Below are 21,562 nucleotides of genomic sequence, written 5' to 3'. Positions count from 1 at the left end.
CAAATAACTGTTCACAGAAACATGTAATGATCATTTTAGGGTTTAAGCTGGAGTAATAATGGCATTTAAATAATTTGTTTGTGTTTTCATTGTAGAAAAAAAGAACTGAAGTGGAGTTTGTTATAGCAACATACCCATAAGGTTTTTCTTTACTGTAATGATATAACACTGAGAAATAACTAAATATCACTAATAAAAGAAAAATAAACTGACCTCTCAAGGGGTATTATCTCTTTTATAGAATAGTTAACACAAAAACAGTCGCAATGCCTACTGTAATATGAGCTAAAATAAAACATATTGATGATAAAAGGATGGATTAATACAACAAACTGTAGCAAAAGACCCCGTCTTCATTATCCTGCATACGTGTCAAGTTTATTTCATTTATAGGGCAGTTAAAGCAAACATGTTTTGCACCAAAGTGCCTCACAATGACACAGTCATTTCAAGTGAAAAGGTTTCATACTAAGGTTTAGTTCAGGTCAAGTTTGATTGTTACACACAACAATCAAGTGTAGAGGGTTGTATCTGCTGGGGGTTAAAACGTCAAAATAACATGGTGTCATAAAATGTACTTCTAAATAATTAGACTCCCAAAAGACATGTAAAATAAATTAAGTTTACAATTAAAAGGAATTTTGGTATTGTTGTAAAATTGAAATGTATGGTTTTCTTAATGCTGTATTTTCACAAAGAAATATATACAATCAATGGTTACCAGCCTAAATAAACAGACTAGTCAATATAAATACCAGGCTGGAGATTCCTTCTGTGTTCAGCGGGTTTTTTGTTGATTGTGCTGTACAATGCAGCTGAATCCTCCCCGTCTGACTTCTGGTTTTCAAAGGAGAAAAAAAGTTAATCTGGGATTTTAATAGATAAGACAATAAATGATCAAACCGCATCAGGCAAATGCAACAGCGATGAGATGTGTCCAAGCTAATGTCATTCTAATCTCAAAGTCAGGATCCTGTTCCTGTGAGGGGAGCTGCTCACCTCTAAACTGTGACCGCAGCGTACACAACGCTGTCTCCCTCCTCCCGTCTGTGGAGCCGAGCGGGTCTGATGTAGAGGGAATCTGGCTGCTTCTTGGAGAACTGGACACTGGCATAGTGAATGTCCTCCAGCCCACTGGCCAGCGCTCTCTGAGTAGTTAGATACTGCAGAGACAAGATTACAGTTACTTACAGTAAAGTTACTCTCCCGGAGGTGGCCTATCCGCAGCCAGTCGTTCCAGGAAGTATCATTACAGGTGGGGAGTAGATTGCTGCAGCCCAATGTAATTGGTCCCATAGAATTTTGGAAAGAGAGCAAGATGAAGAACTTTCCCATGTGACCCAGTAGTCTGGTTCAGCTCTTCTTCCTCACCTGTTCCCTGGGTTTTGGTTTCTCTTTAGGCTCAGGTGATTGCTTGGAAGCCCTCCTCTTTCTGGTTAGAAAAAAATTAAATTCATAAATTATTTAAGTCTGACAAACTGTCTACTTTAATGATTTCACTGAGTTAATGAAAGGAAACATTTAAAGCAAACATATTATTATAGGCCAACTTTAAAATCACCCCCCGAACGGTCACAGATTACAGACAGACTTCCTGTTACAACCTATTATATCCATAGTTTTGTGTTAACATAATGGTTACCACTGACATTTAAAGTTAACTCTTGCCTTATTTGACAGAATGTATTGCAAAACCTTTACAAAAATAAGATCCAAGTTGACATGTTTGAGTCATGTTTGTTTCAATGACGATGAAGGTGCTTACCTAGCCAACATAAAAACAGAGAGCAGTATGACAGCCAGGACAGCAGCAGTGCTTGTTCCAACCGCTGATGATTTCCATGCTCCTAGAAGTGGTGATCAAATGACAATGCTGACAATTAATTAGGCTGATGCGAGCTGTACACTACCATTGGCCTCAGAGTCGTCTCGCTTTGGAGTCTGACTACTCCTCATAGCATTCAGGGATGGTCCATAATAGGATTTAAACCAACAACCCTCTGGTTACCAACCCAACTCCCTACAGACTGAGTTACTGCCACCCCCCCTAATTGTGTGTAAAAAATTGTCCCTGCTTTCAAAATAGTGCTTAAGCAAATTGAAAAAAACTAACATGCGTCCAAAAGGTCTGCAAAAGCTCAGTGTGTCAAAACCAAAAGTCATGGCTGGTGTTTTTATCTACTACATTCTTACCAATCTTAGTAGTAATTAGGTCTGTGGAGCTTGGCGAGGGGTGGGGGCTGCAGTGTATGTGTGTTAAAAGAAACGTACCTGCTACAACAATCAGATGTAAGGTGGAGCTCTGACGTCCTCTTCTGTTCTGGGCTTCACAGGAATAATCCCCACTGTGTTCAGGTCTAACATCAGTGATGGTGAAGATCTGTCCTGATGCTTTTGGTGAGTCTTCATTCTCCTTGTACCAGGTGTAGTTAGCTGCTGGGTTAGCATCACTGCTACAGGTCAGAGTCACTGAACTGCCCTCCACTATCTCAGCAGAGGGACTCACTGACACAGAGGGATGCTTTGGACCATCTGGAGGAGAACATGTAGGGAGCCAAATCATTGATGTCAGCAAACATCCTGCTTGTTTGGACAGGTTTAAACTTAAATGTACACACATCTTTGTGTCCCTCTACCTCCATTATGTAGTACATAAATGGACTCTTACAAACATATGGTCACATGAGACAATTTTTTCCTTGTTCCCTGGAAACAGGGGGCTCTACTTCTCCAACCGCACAAATCAACCCACTAATCCCTACTTTTAAAAACGGTGTTAGCCTAAGAGAAGTGCAAATGTTTACTACTTACACTGAACATCTATAAATACAGACTTATAGGATAACTCTCCATGTTGATTCTCAGACTTGCAGTGGTAGTTCCCTCTGTAATTGGAGCTGATGGACGGAAAATAGCAGATGTCTTCTGGTCCATGAAGTGGACTGGCCAGTGTTTGGTTCTCCTTGTACCAGGTGTAGTTAGCTGCTGGGTTAGCATCACTGCTACAGGTCAGATTCACTGAACTGCCCTCCACTATCTCAGCAGAGGGACTCACTGACACAGAGGGACGCTTTGGACCATCTGGAGATGATTTGACATAAGTTGACTATACAATCAGCCACATGTTGCCAGTAGTGAATTAAACCTCTCCCTAAGCAGCTACTGGAGCTGCTCAATTAAGTACAGCCGCAGACTGTGCCTATGAAGCAGAACTGAAGACCAAGAAAGACTATCATTCACAAGCATTTTCTGCAGAAAATGTATTTTCTAGTACAAACTGAATTTCACTCACATTTCACATTAATAAAGATGGGTTCAGATGTCCTCTTTCCCAGCTCGTTTTCAGCTGCACAGTAATATTCTCCAGAGTCAGAGGACAGGATGGTACTGAAGACAAGCTGTGGTTCTTTGTTGAGAAGTTTTTGCTTCTCCAAGTACCAGGTATAAGTAGCTGCTGGGTAAGCATCACTGCTACAGGTCAGAGTCACTGAACTGCCCTCCATGACTTCACCTGAGGGACTCACTGACACAGAGGGAATCTTCAAAGCATCTGGAGTAGAAAACATTAATGTTTATAAGGTGGAGAAGCCAATATTACACCCAAAGTGGCACTGGGTCGTGGACGTGGATGTTGGATATACATTTTTTGTTAGGTACACAGTGGAGTAAACTCACAAATTGGCAAAGATCTGTAATTGTCATGTCCTTTCAAAGCACAGGAGATGATGTCTCCGAGATAAAACCGGTCTTTATATGAAGAACTTTGCTCCTTCGTGATTCTCCGTCCATTCTTGAACCAGACGTAGGAACGCAGATCAGCTGGACTGCAGCTGCTGTGACACGTCAGCTCTGCATAGGTATAAGTATGGTAGACTAGTTTTCTGCTCACCTTAACCCGGAGAGCTGGATGTGAGGAGAAAATGGCGTTAGCTAACAGACATCACACACAAGCGATAATCTTTAAAGCAAGTCTTTACTGTGAAATACTTGGAGATATCTGTAATCTAAATGATTAACACCTTGCACCAAAGTGGGTATGGAGGTTAATATAAACCCTCTGAGAATCTGTTTTTTACTGTTTTTTTCACTTAAACTTGTAACCCATATTTTTGCAACACTTTCTGTTGATGCACTTTAAAAAAAGGAAAAGGTTTAAACATTGTAAATACTGTATATCTCAGTTACAAGCCATACATTACAACTTTTGGGTTGCAGAAAAGCTCTTTAGCTGTGTATCCTCCTCAGCCATGACACATAGCAGTTGTTCAACCACTAAGTGTCATGATTAAAGAAAGTAATCTTCCTGATTAACTAGTTTTAAAAAACCTACACACTAGCCAAAGCCTTTTTCACAACCATGTAATCCAAAAGTTATTTGTTGCATTGCATTATCCCTAATCTACAAAGCGTTTGAAAAGGATTTTGAATAAAGCCATTAATCAGCCTGTATGCCATGGGTGACTTATGTTAAACTGCTGCTGTTAATACATCAGTTTGTGTTGATCAGTACCTGTGACAGTCAGAGTTGTTCCAGGTAAACTGCTCCTCCATTCAAAGCTTGGTGTTATGAACTTGAAGTGATACTCAGCTGAGTCGCTCTCTCTCAGGTCAGAGATTCTCAGAGTGGAGCGTCCTCTCTCTGTTTCTACCTGAACACGACCTGAATACTGGGGGTCTTTACTAAGGTCTCCAGGCTGGGAAGGATTCTGCCCTCGATTACGCTCAGGACTGAACCAGAATTTGGATTCAACTTGATCTTGGTAACTGTTATACGTGCAAGAAATGTCCACTGAAGAGTCTCTGGGGACGCAGATGCTTCTGTCAGTGTACGTCACTCTGTTGCAGGATTCACCTTGGACACCTGAAACATTAAACACATTTTAAGCATTGTATTGCGTCTATTTAAGGCACAAGTTATCGACTATCCACACCTTGTAACTCTAATCAATCAGTCTAGGAACTAGACAAACATTTGCTCAGTCACTGCTGTTTTTATGTTGTCATACATCTGCCACTCTTCTTTCTCAGAGGGACCTTTTTGTAATTGGAATATATACTATGCAAGTATGCATCTAAAACAGAGTGAAGTGAGAAACTGGTTGCCAGACTGAACCACAAAAGAAGAAGAATATAAGAACAGATAATTGAATTTCCCCAATGACTAAGTGTTGGTTTAAAAGGCTTAGTCACCACATCCATCCAAGGCTTTTGTGATCCCACGAATTTAAACAGAAGAACTGAATGCACACGCAAAAATGTAAACTTTGAAATGCAAAAGGTCTAAAATTCTCTCGAGCCATCAGTGGTAGGATTTTCCCTCGAACTGTCAGCTATTTTTTAGTCACCATCTCCTGCTGAAGCAGTCGAGGTACAGTCCAGGTTACAGGCTCCACTGCATGGCAACATGTCAGAAGAAGACTGGAGTACACTCACACACTGAAGGAGAGGGGAAGTCCTCATGTCCTCTTACAGCACAGGAGAAGCTGTCTGCAGGATCAAAGGAGGCTGAATAAGAATCAGATGTTTTTTTCTGAACTTTCTGTCCGTTCTTGTACCAGACGTAGGAAGGATGACCAGGTAGACGACAACGGCTGTGACACTTCAGTTCTGGCCAGGAAGAAAACCATTTTGATCTTACGTGCACGTGCACCTGCATGTCTGGATCTTTGAAAAAAAAAAGAAAAAAAAAGGATTTTTTTTGTATTTTGGTAACACTTTATAATAATCATTAACAGATGGTTTATTGATAGTTAATTCATCTTTAGTTAATTGTCATTTTACTGTTAAACAATGAAATAATAAAATAGTATTGCTGTGAATTAACAGTTTGACACACACATTATGTCCCTCATATACTATATTAGGTATTGAGTAATGATTAAAAAATGTTTGAAAACCTTTAAGAAACTGTTTTTCAAACATGTATAAACATTACATCAATAGATGGACCAGATGTTCCTAACACGTTGGTAAGGGTTACTAGTTGGTTTGTAAACTGTCTACAAACAGTGTCTGGATGGTTGTTATGAAGTTGCAACAGAATGTAATTGTTAACAGTAAAATGACGGTTTGCTAACAGGTAAATAACAATTAACTAAAGATGAATTAACTATCAATAAACCATCTATTAATAATGGTTATTATAAAGTCTTACCGTTTATTAAATATTAGGGTCACATGACATTCTTCTACATTACATCAGCTACATATGACACATTCACTGTGCTGGTGATCAGTACCTGTGACAGTCAGAGTTGTTCCAGGTAAACTGCTCCTCCATTCAAAGCTTGGTGTTATGAACTTGAAGTGATACTCAGCTGAGTCGCTCTCTCTCAGGTCAGAGATTCTCAGAGTGGAGCGTCCTCTCTCTGTTTCTACCTGAACACAACCTGCATACTGGGAGTCTTTACTAAGGTCTCCAGGCTGGGAAGGATTCTGCCCCGACGACTACGGCCAGGACTGAACCAGAATGCAGATTTGATAGATTCATAACTGTTATACGTGCAAGAAATTTCCTCTGAAGAGCCTTTGAAGGCGCAGATGCTTCTGTCAGTGTAGAGCACTCTGTGGCAGTGCTGCCTATTTACACCTGAAATATAAAACTTTTTTTTTTACTGAGCCATTACAACTTTTTAAATCTATTTTTTCACAGCAGTAACAAAGAAAAGGTTGTATTGTCGTTGAGCTACTGACAGCAGAAGTGAGAAAACATGGTGTTAATATAGAAAGGGGAAGTGAGCTCATCCATTTTTAAAACATGTCATTTGACAGTGCCACAGGTTAAATGTGCAATGGCGTTCTGTCAGTGGAAGACTGGAGTAAACTCACACACTGGAGGAGAGGGGAAGTCCTCCCGTCCTTTAAGAGCACAGGAAAAGCTGTCTGACCACTCAAAGGAGATTGTAAAAGAAGCCGTTTCTGCTTCAATTTCTTGTCCCTTCTTGTACCAGATGTAGGAAGGATGATCAGGGAGACGACAAGCGCTGTGACACCTCAGCTCTGCCTTGGTATAACCCTGGTGGACTATTGGTTTCACCCCAACCCGTAGATCGGGATCTGTGAAAAAGGAACAGAAATATAACTTATTTATACATTAATGTGAATCACATTTGACATCATCTATGCATGGGTGTTCATGTTTTCCCCTTGTGAACAACATATCGTGAAGAGAGAATGTCATCTCAAAGATATTTTACAAACAAATTCAGAGCTTTCAATAACATAATGTGGTCTTGTGAACAGTCAACTGACTGATCGAGGGCCCCATCCCTACCACCCATCTTTGATTCGGCCTTTATTTTTTATACAAACTACACACCTGTAAAGTTTCATAGCTGCAACTTGCACGGTGTGACGCCATCTCTGTGACAAAATCTGTTTGTACTGTATGTACAGTATATACATCACTGTATACTTTATATAGATGATAGATATAGATGATGGAAAGAATAAGATGAAAGATCAAAAAATACCAGAACACCTACTGAAAAAACTATACTTAACCACAAAGAGCCTGGGTCTGTCCAAGGTCTCTTCCTAAAAGGGAGTTTTCCTCGCCACTGTCACAATGTTGCTTGCTCTGGAGGAAACTACTAGAACTGTTAGGTCCTTGTAAATTATAGAGTGTGGTCTAGACCCACTCTATCTGTAAAGTGTCTTGCGATAACTCGTTATGAATTGATCCTATAAATATAATTTAACTGAATACTGAAGAGGAATGAAAAATACATAGATTTACAGTATATACAAGTGTAGAATATGAATGAAGTGAATAAAAAGAAAAAAACGAAATGAACAAGAATAAAGACTCCGACACCGATGCCGCACGGACCGCTACAGGAAATCATTCGTACCACAGGCAATAAAACTCTTTAACATGTCATCACTGGGTGCTAGATAAGACTTTTGGACACCACACTACTGCACCAAGTATAACCTGCACAGTTGGTTTATTTACATTTTAGCACATTATTTAAGCAGTTGCATACTTTTTTTCCCATCCTGTATATATTCAAATATTTGTTCTTTTTTTATTCCTATTATTATTATTTCATGTATACTGTATGTATGTATATTTTCCCTAGTATTTCATCTATATGTATATTCTGTGCTGTGTGACTGATTTTGCTGCTGTAACACCGTATTTTCCCATTTTTCTTGGGATCAATAAATATCTTTCTATCTATGCAGATGAAAATGTTACCTGTGACTGACAAAGGTACTCCAGGTTCACCAGCAAAACTCCCACCTGGTTGGTTTGTGGTGAACATGAACTTGTACTCGGCGGAGTCCCTCTCTCTCAGGTCTGAGATCGTCAGAGTGCAGCTGTTCTTACCGCAGTGGTACTGCACACGGCCTGAATACTCAGAGTCTGCTCTCAGATCCACAGGCTCACGACCACTTACTCGAGTAAACCAGATTGTTTTTTCAACTGCGGTATCACGGCCATTTATCCTGGATGGGTATCTGTAGGTGCAGCTTATTTCCACTGTTGATCCCTTTAAAACACAGGTCTCAGGAGGATTGTAGGTCACTTTCCAGTTCTGACCCTGCATTACTGTAACACAGAGCACAGTCACACACATCAAATCAAACAAAGTGTTTCTTTATGTAAACCTGCAGGAGAACTAATTCCAAATATCCAAAATGCCACAAAGTATATTTACTCAAGTAATGTACTTGAGTAAAGATTTGAGGTACTTTTAGTTTACTTTGAGTCCTTTTTTTTTCCATGCTGCCATTGGTAAATATTACACTTTTATGGATATGTGTGTTTAGTTATTTAAACAAACGATTGGGGAAACAAACGCCTCTTGTAAGTGAGTCTGCTGATAGCTCCAGCCAGCTCACAGCGGGGTCTGTGAAGGTGGACAGGCCGGGGGGCCAGCCATCGACCCTGGCAACCGCCGGCTGTCACGTCAGCTGTGGAGCTTCTGAACTCCGACACAGTCGGACCAAATTTCCAATTAGCCACCAATTGTTGTAAAATGGCCCATATTTGAGCTTTAGATAATTGATTTCTTGCGTAAAAAAAGTCTCAGAAGTGAATTTAGTAATTGTGATTGTTGCAGCGCTTTGCTCACCATCACACTTAACTTTTAGCAGGGTCAAGTCTATTTTGGCTAAAGATCCCAAAAGTCCTCCAGTAGTCCCTCAAATAATAAAAATGAACAGTCCCTTAAGGAAGTTAAACATGGAACAATAGGGTCCAGGTTGGAAAATACCAAACCTCTTCAAAGACTTGAAAAATGCAGTCATCATGGGACTTATTTAGAATACTTTTTAATCCCAGTTAAGGTTACACTGAGTAAGTGAACTAAATGACCTACAATGTAAATGTGGATGTCCATTACCTGGCACAGAGAGAAGGAAGACAACAAAACCGCTCGCTGCTGTTGAACTCATAGCTGCTCCTCTCGTCTTTGTGTGGCTTCACTGAGGGAAAAAGACAAAAAAGGTATACAAGGTATAGATTAGTCACACTGAAGCGTTCTACTTCAACGTTCCTCTCTGGGTATGAAAGTAAGCCGGAGACAGAAAGCAGACGGTGTCAAACCCACTAGACTTCCTTCCTCTTCACATTATTAATACACACAGTAGACCAGGTGCCAGTAAATTACTATGCCAATGACTTGTTTGGCAGAAAAAGACACCAGTTTTGTGACCTGCTGCGACCAAACCGGTATCATCCACACCACCTCTTCAACACTAAGATTATTTTGTATGTCTTCCTTTTTTAATGCACAAGCCAGTATCTTAAACAATGTTTTAGCAATCCTCTCAGCAGTTCACAATTTAACCTAAGTTCCTAATGAGACAACGGAAAGTTTGCAACATCACTTTACATCAACCTTTAACTGTGGATATGATCTAAGAGCATTTCACTCTTTATTGAAACAAAATAAAACACTACAGAACAGAACATGGAAAATGTAAACAAATGCAATACAGAACAAAATAACTAGGCCATAAAAGGTATAAAAAAAAAGCTTAATGGTATAATGAGCTGTGATGGTAGTAGAATATACTAAATAAATAATTAAAACCACAACACAATTTTGATAATAAAAGTGGTTAAAAAACAAAAGCATAGCAGAGAAATATTGTGGGGAAACAGACTGCATACACACAAAGAGAAATGTCGGGCGATATATAATTAAATTGTGTCATGCTTTTCTTTTAAGATTATGTTTGGGCATTTGCGCCAGTAATGATAGGTCAGCTAGATATGAAAGGGGGGGGGGGGTCCACAGGTGAGCCAACTGAATGCTTTATTTAATGGTGTAAAATAATTAAAATAACAAAAAGTGTAAAATATTTTTTAACACCAAGGACCATGTTGGAAATAAGTGTCCACACTTCAACATGTTATCCTTTGGATTATGTTGTTAATTCCAAAATAAATCTAAAACATTAATATTAAACATGTCCAGAAAAAGGAATATAAAATACAAAAGCGTATTTAATCCTATCCCCTTTTCCACTACTACAGTTTACAATAATCACCATGCATAGCTACAGGTGTATCATAAAGTATTTATGTCATATTTCACACAATGTCCTACATAGGTTTATTTACACACAACAAAGAAAAGAAATTGTACCTATGTACAGTTTATACAGTGTATTGCCGGGCTTCACAGTTAGAGTTAAAGTCAGGGGATAACGCTCGGATAATCATGAATGTCAGCGAAGGTGTATGGCAATCCATTGAGTAAGTGTCTTGTCCTGATGTGTGCGTGTTGAGGACAACAATGGAAATAAGTCCTGGATTTCCTGTTTTTATCCTCGATTGTATTTGATGTCTTTTCATGTGTGAGGCATTCTTGATACAATTCAATAAATCAAATCAAGTTGTTGAGCCATTTTAGTCTGGAACAAAGTAGAGGCTGCTAGCATATATTACCTTTTTAAAAAAAATGTAAAAGAAAAAGGAAATACTAGAGTTTCCTGTTAAGTTCAGCAGTTTTGTTGACTGTACTGTAGCATGCAGCTGGATCCTCCCCCGTTTCCTGACCTCTGGTTCTGAGAGGAAAAAATAAAAAAGGGGGATATATTATAAATCTAATACAAATACAAAAACTGTGTAAGTTAAAAAGTACACAAATACAACAACCTATCAACAATAAATACCTACTAAATGCATGCCATTCTGAGATTTTAGTAAGAAGAATGTTCCGTGAGAAGAGCGGCTCACCTGGGCGGAGTCCTGGCACTGTTAAATTTGACAGCAGAATACTCCACTCTGTCGTCTTCGTCTTCTTCTTCTTGCTCCTCGTGTCTGCGGAGGCCAGCTGGTCTGATGTTGCAGTATACAGGGTCTGTCTGGTTCTGGGAGAAGTGGATACTGGCGTAGTGAAGTTCATCCCGCTCCTCTGACTGATTGGGTAGACCGTGCAGTGACGTATTTACACGCACAATTACAGAAGATACAATAGTTAATATAATAGCTAGTAAGTTGTAGTACATCTTCTTCATCAATTAATCCATCCATTGTCCGTATTTTGTCCATTTCTGAGTCATGGTGGCAGCACGCTAAGCAAGATAGTCAAGTCTTTCTCCTCCTGCTAGATCTTAAAATGCTCATATTATGCTTTTTGGCCTTTTCCCTTTTCTTTAATGTGTTATATATCTTTTTTGAGCATGTTATAGGTTTACAAAAGGTGAAAAAGCCCAAAGCCCACCCCAAAAGGAACTCACCATCTCCAACTGAAAACACCATAATATAAACTACTCCAAACAGGTCCATTATAGTCCAGCCTTTACTTCAGAGACAAACAAGCGTCACACTGTAACACATGTAATAAAGCTCGCCTAGCTGCTGGCATGGCACGCCCTCATACTCCGATTCTGAAAAGTTAGCAGTACTTACTGAGCATGTGCGACTCCCAACAAAGATGGTACAGAAGTGTGATGCCTCACTCTGTGGCTAAAATAGAGAGCTCAACACAGAGGGTGAAAAGAGGAGCTGCAGCAATGTACAGGACAACAAATATATGGTGTTTTCTGAATATTAAACCACTGTTTCCTATTCTGGTACGATCTCTATATACAATTATGAACCTGAAAATGAGCATAATATGAGCACTTTAAGGCCTTTTCTGAGCCAGATGTGGTATGTACCCCCACCAGCGTCTGCTGCTAAAGGTCTCAAACAGTTGATATAAGCATATAACATTTTTGTATACAGAAAACCTTTTCAGGGAAACATCAAGGAGGGATCTTAACCACAGACCATGGCCACAGACTTGGAGGGGTTGAACCTTGCTTGCCAAGGATGTTTCACACTCCATGATAGAGCCAGCAGAACTACATAATCTGCAAAAGAGACAAAGTCCCGAGGTACCAAGACCTGCTGACTACGTGCTTGACTTGCAGAAGAGAATGCAAGAATGTATTAATGCAACAACTCCCACATCTTAGGCCATGGTCATTTGTTGTTTTTGATTGGTTGCCAAGATTCAAGGAGGATTCATTTGTGTGAAGAAGAGTGGCTTAAAAGCCACATGGAGTCAAGTTGAACTTTATACTACTGAATGTTACTGAATGACATAGGAACCAGAGCTTCACAGGAAGTTACACTGAATTGTTCTCCTTGCTCACCTGTTCCCTGTTGTCTGATCCATCTCCAGGCTTGGCTAAGTGCTTGGAGGTTCTCTTTTTTCTGGTGAGGAGAATTTATCAAAATCGAACACATTTATAATTTAGTTGCAAAAATACTGAACAAAATAGATTTTCAACTATTTCCTTTACACTGCTTTCGTGAAAAACAAACAAAATCTACTCACCTTATCAGTAGGAAGACAGAGAGACACACGACAATGAGGATAACAGCAGGGATTGTTCCAATGATGACTGATTTCCATGTTCCTGGGAAAACAGTGATAAAAAGGTACCATGAGAGGGGACATTGAATGGGAGTTTCATTTAAATGTGGCAGCGCAAAGCTCAGGAACTCTGATCTGCCTTCCACCTGGCCCATACGAATGAAAATGTGCGCTAGTTGATGTGCATGCTCTCATTGTAGGCCGGCACGATTCAGGGAAAAAATATGAATCACAATTTTTTAGCTTAGAATTGATATCACGATTCTCTGCCACAATTGTTTTCCTCACAAAGGGGTAATGTTTATTGCACACATGAACCATGACAAAACAAATTGGCAGTGCCAAATATTGTTTTTGGAAACATAGTGGCTTCAATGAAGAGAAGGGAGAGCATTAAAACCTATTTTACAAAGTCTATGTTTAAAACTCAAAGAAATTAGTAGTGCTTGTATGGAAGAGGATTAGGGCCAAAATTGAATTAGAATCAAAATCATATCAAAAAAGGTATTTAAATATTAAATCGTGAACAGGGTGAATGATTAATTAGGCCTATCTCATAGCCTGCATTTCTTGCAAAAAAGCCCCTAACTTAATAAACATGCAGGTCTTTTAAAGTAAAATATCCAGTGCATCACGACTTTCATGTTTTTATAGGTCATGGTGGCGTTATTATGGGACCTTCACAACTACTAGGCAAGACCTGCCGTTCAATAGCGTACACACACTACTATTGGCCAGACGTCTATGCTTACACAAGGGTTAACATAACCTGATTTGTTCAGGTCCTATCCCCTGACCAATCAGCTATCCATACCTAAACCACGCGACGGCAATGCCTAACCCCAACCAATCAAGCTCCTTCATGGGGGGGGGTTGCCTAGGTTAATTGCAGAAATCTGGGAACACATAAGGACATCACTCCTGACAGGGCAACATCAGTCAGACAACAGGGAAACTATGTAAGCGTTCAAATACCGCAAGTACTGTGGGTCAAAGTGAAACCAGGAAGTTGGTCTAATGAGTAACTATTTTGGTGTCAGCTTCAGTTTTCTCTGGGAGTTTGGTTAAACCCTGGCTCTAGTTTCTTGCCCCAGCTGATGTCTTTTTAATATTGACATGTTCTGATATTCAAGCTATCTATTTTTAATGATTTCAGTCTTAATAGATTTAGTCATCAGCTGCCAATACACAACACAGTCATTCAACTCACAGATCACTTAATTAGAATCTGACATCAACATGTGTAGGTATAAATAACAAAATAAAAACTTACCTGCTACAATAGTCAGATGTAAGGTGGAGCTCTGACGTCCTCTTCTGTTCCGGGCTTCACAGAATAATCCCCACTGTGTTCAGGTCTAACATCAGGGATGGTGAAGATCTGTCCTGATGCTTTTGGTGAGTCTCCATTCTCCTTGTACCAGGTGTAGTTAGCTGCTGGGTTAGCATCACTGCTACAGGTCAGATTCACTGAACTGCCCTCCACTATCTCAGCAGAGGGACTCACTGACACAGAGGGACGCTTTGGACCATCTGGTAAGCAAGTAAACAACATGTATGGAGACATATTCCATAAATATTATCATGCATGATTAGATAGGACTTTGCATTACTAAAAACGTGACTTACACTGGACATCTATGGATAGAGTTGAGGAGTTTATCAGTCCATATTGATTCTCAGACTTGCAGTAGTAGTTCCCTCTGTCCTTAAAGCTAATGGATGTGAAATAGTACTTTCCTTCTGGTCCATGAAGCAGTGTTTGGTTCTCCTTGTACCAGGTGTAGTTAGCTGCTGGGTTAGCATCACTGCTACAGGTCAGAGTCACTGAACTGCCCTCCACTATCTCAGCAGAGGGACTCACTGACACAGAGACAAGCTTTGGAGCATCTGTATACGAACATAGATTATAAATTGATCAAAAGCATTTTTATTTAGACACTGTTGCCTCATAAAAGCCCACTCCTTTGAACCCCACAGCACAGCTTGTAACGCAGGCTTCTTCTTAAAAATGTCTTCCTAAACTATACTTCATGTGTACTCAGTAGTGTGAACCTTTAATAAAGAGCAAAGCATGTGACAGATGTATTTTACTCACATTTGACATTAATAGAAACGTTTGCTGATGTCCTCCTCCCCAGCTTGTTCTCAGCTGTACAGGAATACTGTCCAGATTTAGAGGACAGGACGGAGCTGAAGACGAGCTGTGGTCCTTCACTGAGACGTTGAAGGTCTGGACTTCCATTCTCCTTGTACCAGGTGTATTTAGCTGCTGGGTTAGCATCACTGCTACAGGTCAGAGTCACTGACCTGCCCTCCACTATCTCAGCAGAGGGACTCACTGACACAGAGGGACGCTTTGGACCATCTGGAAAATAAGAATGCCATACATTTTATTTTGTAGTAATTATTATTCTCATGATAAGCATTCATCCAGCAAGAAATTAAGGAAAGTCAAAGGGAATATTTTCTTAATAATTTCAATGTGCTTATACTTAACTGGTCATGATATATAACACTCCGCATTATGTGTACTTTACTCCAATAAAACCCTTTATAGCAATAAGGTAAAATATTCCATTGTTCCTTTTAGTTTTCTTGTATTAACTTTTTTCTATGTTGTTTTTTTATCTGGGTAAAATGTTTCTCATTAATATTTGTGTGGTGTGAGTGCTTTAAAATGAAAACAAAAAGGCTTGGGAGGTGAATTAAGCTTAATGATTGACATCACAATTCGGTCATAATAAATGTTTATGAAAAGGAACTGAAATGTGGGAGAGGTAAAAGCTGAATAGCACTTGTTCTTGACTATTTAGGTAAAATCTTCCGTCAGATGAGTATAGTGAAAGAAAGAAGTGAACTCACACACTGGAGGAGAGGGGAACATCTCGTATCCTAATACAGCACAAGAATAGTTGTCTGCAGGATTAAATACGTCTAGATGAAAATATGATGTTGTTATAGGATTGAGTTTTTTATCTTCAACTTCCTGTCCGTTCTTGTACCAGATGTAGTAATACTGATTAGGCAGCGGACACTTGTTATGACACGTCAGTTCTGCCCAGACAGGCTGTTGGTGGGATCCGACTCTTGAAGTCCTCACATGTACCTGGAGCTGTGGATCTGGGATTAACCAACAGATATGTTATTTTAGAATCAAGTGTCAACATATGTATCAACAAGGTTTATTTTATGTTAAACATTTAAAGCAAACTGGCTTTCATCAAAAATATTACCTGCTACTGTCAAAGTGACTCCAGGACGACCAGTATATCTTCCTCCTTCTTGGTATGTTATGAACCTGAACTTGTACTCAGCTGAGTCGCTCTCTCCCAGCTCTGAGATTCTCAGAGTGCAGTTGTTGTTTTTACAGTCATGGTGCACACGATCTGAATATTCCGGATCCCTTGTCAGATCCGCATAAACATTATTCTCTTTAGTAAACCAGAACCTTTCCTTAACAGTGGTGGATGGGTATCTGTAGCTGCAGTGCATTTCCACTGTTGCTCTTTTTAAGGCACACATCTTAGTAGAGGTGTAAGTCACTCCCCAGCCGCTTTCCCCCCGCATCGCTGTAATACAGAGCACATCAGAAACTACAATCACATTCATAACATCTGAGGACAGAATTAAATACTTTGTGGAAGTACTTCAGTATGTAAACCTGCTGGAAAACTGGATCTCCTCCTTGGAGTGAGACTTTTCAAAATGTGTTAAACTCAAGTTTTTTTATGAAGCAGACTCCACACAGAAGCACACAACCTGCCTGGTTAAACAAAAACTACAAGCAAAGTGTTGTCACCCAAGTGTACAGTAGTTTTGGTGCAGTACACTAGCTGAAAGGCGCCACCAGGTGGTGGTATACTGATGAAAGACTTAAACTCACACACTGAAGGAGAGCTGGAGTTCTCATGTCCTCTTACAGCACAGGAGTAGCTGTCTGCAGAATTAATGTAGGGTAAATAAGAATCAGATGTTTGTCCCTGAATGTTCTGTCCATTATTGTACCAGACGTAGGAAGGTTGATCAGGTAGATGACAGCTGCTCTGACACTTCAGCATTGCCCAGTTTGAGTAGAATCCAATAACCTGCACCTGGAGACCTGAATATGTTAACAAATCTTCATTTTAGACTAAACTGTCAACAGACACACATACACAGATTTAACTGACATTCGTAAGATGTTGAACACTTAAAATAAAGTAATTTAAATTAAAAATTAAATTAAAAAATAAATGTTTAAATATTCAGATGAAACATAACCTGTGACAGACAGAGTGACTCCAGGTGAACCAGTATATCTTCCACCATCTTGGTTTGTCGTGAACCTGAACTTGTAGACAGCTGAGTCGCTCTCTCTCAGGTCTGAGATTCTCAGAGTGCAGTAGTTGGGTTTACAGTCATACTGCACACGACCTGAATACTCCGGATCCGTTGTAAGATCCACATAAACATCATTACTCTCTTTAGTAAACCAGAATCTTTCCTTAACTACATCACCAGTGGTGGATGGGTATGTGTAGCTGCAGCGTATTTCCACTGTTGATCCTTTTAAAGCACAGATCGGAGTAGAGGAGTAAGTCACTCCCCAGCCATTCTGACTCTGAATCACTGTAAGAAGAAGAAAACAAAATCTAATTCATAACATCAGAGAACAGATTCATTTCCTATGCATCTTTTTTTGCCAGAACTGAGCTGAACTACTTTTCAAAACTAGTTTCAGTGGTGTCAAAACATTTTAAAGACTCCGGTGACTTACAGTAGGCTGACTCCATTCATTTATTAAGTTAGGTTCAGACAAAGAGGAGCACGGTCCTAACATGCTGCGATGGAGAAGTATCCTGGACAAGCTTTACAAACCTCAGAATCAGAAAGGTTACTCTGTTATTTTGATTTTTGATATTGATATCACTTTTTTTACTCCCATGTTGATATGGCTACACAGACATGAAGTCAAAATAAAAAAGGGCCTCCTCCTTTTCTTTCATGGATTTCATCCAATTTTTATGATTACAACCGACTCAGGTGACATGTCAACATCATGGCTATAAACATATATATTCTTATTAAGCACCTTTACGTAAACACAGGAGTAATACAGTACCGTGTACACATTTATAAGCAACCTCACCTAGTCTCCTCCCTACTGTTAACCTATATGTTGTTATCCATACTTATGACCTGATTTGGGACAATATATCATTTAATTATTGTCATTGCAATATACGACATCACGATACACACTCAGAGATCTTTTTTCTTAGTTGAAAGACAATATCAATAGAACATTACACACATTACACATTCAATGTGTTGAACAATAGAATGTTGGTAAGTGTTTCCTTTCATTAGTTTTAAATTCAACAAGCAATTTGTTGCATTTTTTGCAGAATACTAAAAGCAGCAGAAATGCAGAACTGAGTACACTTTAATTTCTGTTTATTATTTGCAAGTAACATTGTTATCATGATGGTCAACGTATTCACGTAATTTGCACCTTATCTTTACCTTACTGTGATTAAGGCTGCATAATATATTATATGTTTTTTTTCATTGTCATCACAATAGGTTATATAATTATAATATATCATATTAATGTTTAATATGTTTGTTTATGTATGCACTTTTCACCAAGACAAATTGCACATAAGTGGTCTTATTGGGGCAATAAATACCTTTCTGATTGTGATATTAATTGGAACAATCTGCACACAGCTAAATGGCCAGGACATGCTGCAAAAAGCACTCAGAGATTTATTGTGTTACCTGAAAGAAAATAAGAGTAGAAAACTTTCAATTGTAATTGTCATTCTGTTTTTAGTGGTGCCTTTCACAATTTATTTATTTTTTAAGATTATTTTTGGGCTTTTCCACCTTTAATGTTTGACAGGACAGCTAGGTGAGAAAGGGAAGAGAGAGGGGGGAGACACGCAGGAAATCATCACAGGTTGGATTCCAACCATGGACCTCTGTGCTGAGGCATAGACTTCTCAGGAAATGTGCGCCTGCTCGACCACTGAACCAACCCAGCAGTGTTGCTTTTTATATCCGGATAAATGTTCAATTTGTTCAATGAAAGAATGTTGGAAATTATTTTCTCTGATTAGTTTTGTATGTATGTATACAGAAAGGCAGAACTGAGTTCTCTTTACAGTTTATCTATTGCAAGGGATATCGTTATCACATTTTGCCCATTTTCCTCATATCGTGCATCTCTAATTGTTAGAGTTTTATTTTTTTACTTTTATATTAGGCACCCTTTCTACTTTGTATTGCAACTGCGGCAGATCATTTTCACACAGGATAAAATAGAGTTTTATCTTATCTTACGAAAACCTTGACAAACAAATGTTCCATCTCAATTAGAAAATAATTTGCTGTATTTTTAAAGGAAATCACCCTAATAAGGTTGGACTTTCTCTGCCAGGAAGACAAAAGTATAACAGTAAAAAGTACAAAAAATAAAAATTCATGCTTAAACAAAAATATTAAAACCAAAGTCCAGATTATGTACTGTATATGTAAAAGGTCTTATGTTATAAATCGAAATTGTGATTTAGCTAGTACACTGTGTTGACTTCCAGTCATAGTTGTGGCTTGGGCTTACCATTAACATTATTTTACATAATGTAAATACCTCTTAATGGAGTCTCCCTTTTCTTATCCTACATGGGATTCCATACCTTAAGGATTTTATATTTTTCACACAGGGTTACCACATGTGAGCAGCCGGTAAACACTTTCAGTAAAATTAAAAAAAATTAATAGAAATCACATTCAGCCTAATAAAAAAGTCTGACATTAATTAAATGACAGAATGGCATGTGAGACTCTCAGGAAGTGCAGGGGAGCCATTTATATTTACTCACCAACAAAGTTAGGAGTTATATAATGTAGACGACATACCGTAATTGTATCCATATTTCAACATTAGCTTCCTTCGAGGTACATTACGAAGCTAAGCTAACCTACGCTCACTCCATCTTTGAGACCATGGAGTGGTGGAGACGCGAGGGCACCGCGCGGACTTCCCAGCTGTGGTTAATTAAGGAAACAAGATGGCGAAGCAGAATTGCTCGCGCTGTTTTGCATCAGTTTCCAGTCAACAGTCCACCCCCCGCCCCCGCATCCTCCCCCGCATCCTCCCCACTATGTTGCTGCATTGTGTTAAAGAGGTGAGTGTCTTTTTTTTTCTTCTTTTCTTTATTTTAAGATATTTTCTCTTCAATAAAATAGGCAATAGGCTCTTACAGGGTGAAAATACTCTGTTACAATTAAAAGTCACAGCCTGCATTCAAAACGTTACTTTAAAGTACAAAAGTAGCATCAAACTAAAGTAGGCTAGCAAAGACAAATTGTGAATTATGCAGAATGTCTCATTTTAGAACAATGAATAATATCGCTGGAGTTCTTTAGGGAAACATTAATGTACATAACTTTAATGTTAAAGCTGGTAAGGGGGGGGGGGGGTGATTTGAATAACTGTATATGCTGCTGGTGGCTTAACCTATAAATATATATTATAATGTTGCCTGTTGTTAAAAAAAACAAAATATGTCATAAGTGGAGTAAAATATAATGGAGTAGACACATAAAGTAGCATAAACTAGAAATGCTCGATTACAATACAGGTACCTAGAAACTGTACTCATGTACAGTAATGAGTAAATGTATCTAGATACATTTCACTACTATCTTTACTGTACACAACAACACTTTGCAGTGTTACCAAAATATTAAGTGAAAAATTAGAAACTTGATAAACTACTGAGCTTTACTGTACTTTGGCAAACAAGCCGGAAGACGTACTCAGTGCACTTAAAATGTCCAGAGTTTTAAGTATAAACACTCAATCACTTTACAGGTCAGATCTATGAACATGGTGACCTGAGAATGATTTAAATGGTAACTTTGTGTAAAAATCCTACAACATAGTAATAAAAACACAGTACCTGGTGCAGTGAGGAGAACGACGACCAATCCACTCAAAGCTGCTCCTCTCATCTCTCTGGGTGTAAGTTCAGAAGCTATAAAACATGCCTGCAGGTAAATAACGTATACGTATGTATCAAGTCAGTCACATTAGAAACTTCACTGGAAAGTGGGCCGTCTTGATAAGACAATGTGGTCTAAGAGCAGAAGACAGAAGTCAAGTTGTTTTAAATACACCCAACTTCCTTCCTCTTTTCATCATTTACATGCATGATGAGCCAGAAAAGTTAAGTGGAAAAAACTAAGAAGTAACTTGTTTTTGCAAACTACGAACTTTGTAATACAATCTATTTAAAGAAGCATGAGAAACTAGTTTTGCGACAAATAAGACAACCACTCACACATGAAAGACCATTTAAAAAGAGACCTTGAGGGTTTATCCACAACTTACAGCAGTACAGAGACAGACTAATAAGGGAAGTACTGTATTCAAATACTAGCATGAGCAGCAACTTGTCAGCACTATAAAAGAGAATTGTGCAAGACAATAAAGAAAAAGAAAGTTACAAATCCTGCTGCGGCCGCGCCAAGACCCACCCTTCAATAGCAGCTCAATCGGTTGGGGTTAGGCGATTCTTTTTGTTTTTTTATTATTAGAAATACTTTTTTAAAGACTATTTTTTGGGGCTTTTCCCTTTAGTAAAGTGACAGTGGATAGACATGAAAGGGGGAGAGAGAAGGGGATGACACGCAACAAAGGGCTGCAGGTCGGATTCGAACCCGGGCCGCTGCAGGACTCAGCC

At 39.0% G+C, this 21,562-nt stretch overlaps 3 protein-coding genes across 3 annotated transcripts in view; 1 reads left to right on the top strand and 2 right to left on the bottom strand.

Annotated features, from left to right (window-relative positions):
* LOC116706708 (complement C3) overlaps nucleotides 1-361 on the top strand; it is a gene marked incomplete at its 5' end in the record, with an annotated part of 31,653 nt that extends 31,292 nt beyond the window's left edge. The window contains one exon of the mRNA XM_032543647.1: nucleotides 40-361. The remainder of the gene's footprint in view (nucleotides 1-39) is intronic.
* Nucleotides 353-20,960, bottom strand: LOC116706697 (uncharacterized). Its single transcript, XM_032543641.1, has 27 exons — nucleotides 20,780-20,960; nucleotides 17,091-17,438; nucleotides 16,714-16,929; nucleotides 16,064-16,399; nucleotides 15,693-15,950; nucleotides 14,926-15,195; nucleotides 14,457-14,717; nucleotides 14,131-14,360; nucleotides 13,705-13,723; nucleotides 12,789-12,870; nucleotides 12,604-12,664; nucleotides 11,198-11,379; nucleotides 11,018-11,025; nucleotides 9,354-9,435; nucleotides 8,809-8,933; nucleotides 8,204-8,557; nucleotides 6,829-7,056; nucleotides 5,434-5,664; nucleotides 4,511-4,861; nucleotides 3,676-3,903; nucleotides 3,293-3,550; nucleotides 2,812-3,081; nucleotides 2,272-2,532; nucleotides 1,766-1,847; nucleotides 1,372-1,432; nucleotides 1,000-1,163; nucleotides 353-837 (listed from the first exon to the last, which is right to left on the bottom strand). Exons 1-26 carry the CDS (start codon nucleotides 20,829-20,831, stop codon nucleotides 1,002-1,004), a joined length of 5,016 nt encoding a protein of 1,671 aa, XP_032399532.1. The 5' UTR covers nucleotides 20,832-20,960; the 3' UTR covers nucleotides 353-837; nucleotides 1,000-1,001.
* On the bottom strand, nucleotides 6,280-9,534 carry LOC116700727 (uncharacterized). Its single transcript, XM_032534159.1, has 4 exons — nucleotides 9,354-9,534; nucleotides 8,204-8,557; nucleotides 6,829-7,056; nucleotides 6,280-6,589 (listed from the first exon to the last, which is right to left on the bottom strand). The coding sequence occupies exons 1-4, from the start codon at nucleotides 9,403-9,405 to the stop codon at nucleotides 6,375-6,377; spliced, it is 849 nt and encodes a 282-aa protein (XP_032390050.1). The 5' UTR covers nucleotides 9,406-9,534; the 3' UTR covers nucleotides 6,280-6,374.
* Nucleotides 20,961-21,562: the final 602 nt, after the last annotated feature.

The sequence above is a fragment of the Etheostoma spectabile genome, chromosome 2 (genome assembly GCF_008692095.1).
Source record: "Etheostoma spectabile isolate EspeVRDwgs_2016 chromosome 2, UIUC_Espe_1.0, whole genome shotgun sequence".
NCBI classification, from domain to species: Eukaryota; Metazoa; Chordata; class Actinopteri; order Perciformes; family Percidae; genus Etheostoma; species Etheostoma spectabile.
The sequence above is the reverse complement of the archived record's forward strand: the minus strand, read 5'-3'. Positions and strand labels throughout refer to the sequence as shown.

Bases quoted from the DNA above. Each gene is read 5' to 3' on its own strand.
- LOC116700727 (XM_032534159.1), bottom strand. From the start codon at position 9,405: ATGAGTTCAACAGCAGCGAGCGGTTTTGTTGTCTTCCTTCTCTCTGTG. The intron at 8,558-9,353 runs GTAATGGACATC...TCTGTGTTACAG, and splicing joins CTTCCTTCTCTCTGTGCCAG to TAATGCAGGGTCAGAACTGG. The intron at 6,590-6,828 runs GTGAGTTTACTC...TTTATATTTCAG, and splicing joins CTTCCCCTCTCCTCCAGTGT to GTGTAAATAGGCAGCACTGC.
- LOC116706697 (XM_032543641.1), bottom strand. From the start codon at position 20,831: ATGAGAGGAGCAGCTTTGAGTGGATTGGTCGTCGTTCTCCTCACTGCA. The intron at 14,361-14,456 runs GTAAGTCACGTT...CTTGCTTACCAG, and splicing joins TCTATCCATAGATGTCCAGT to ATGGTCCAAAGCGTCCCTCT. The intron at 8,558-8,808 runs GTTTGTTTCCCC...TCTGTGTTACAG, and splicing joins CAGACTCACTTACAAGAGGC to TAATGCAGGGTCAGAACTGG.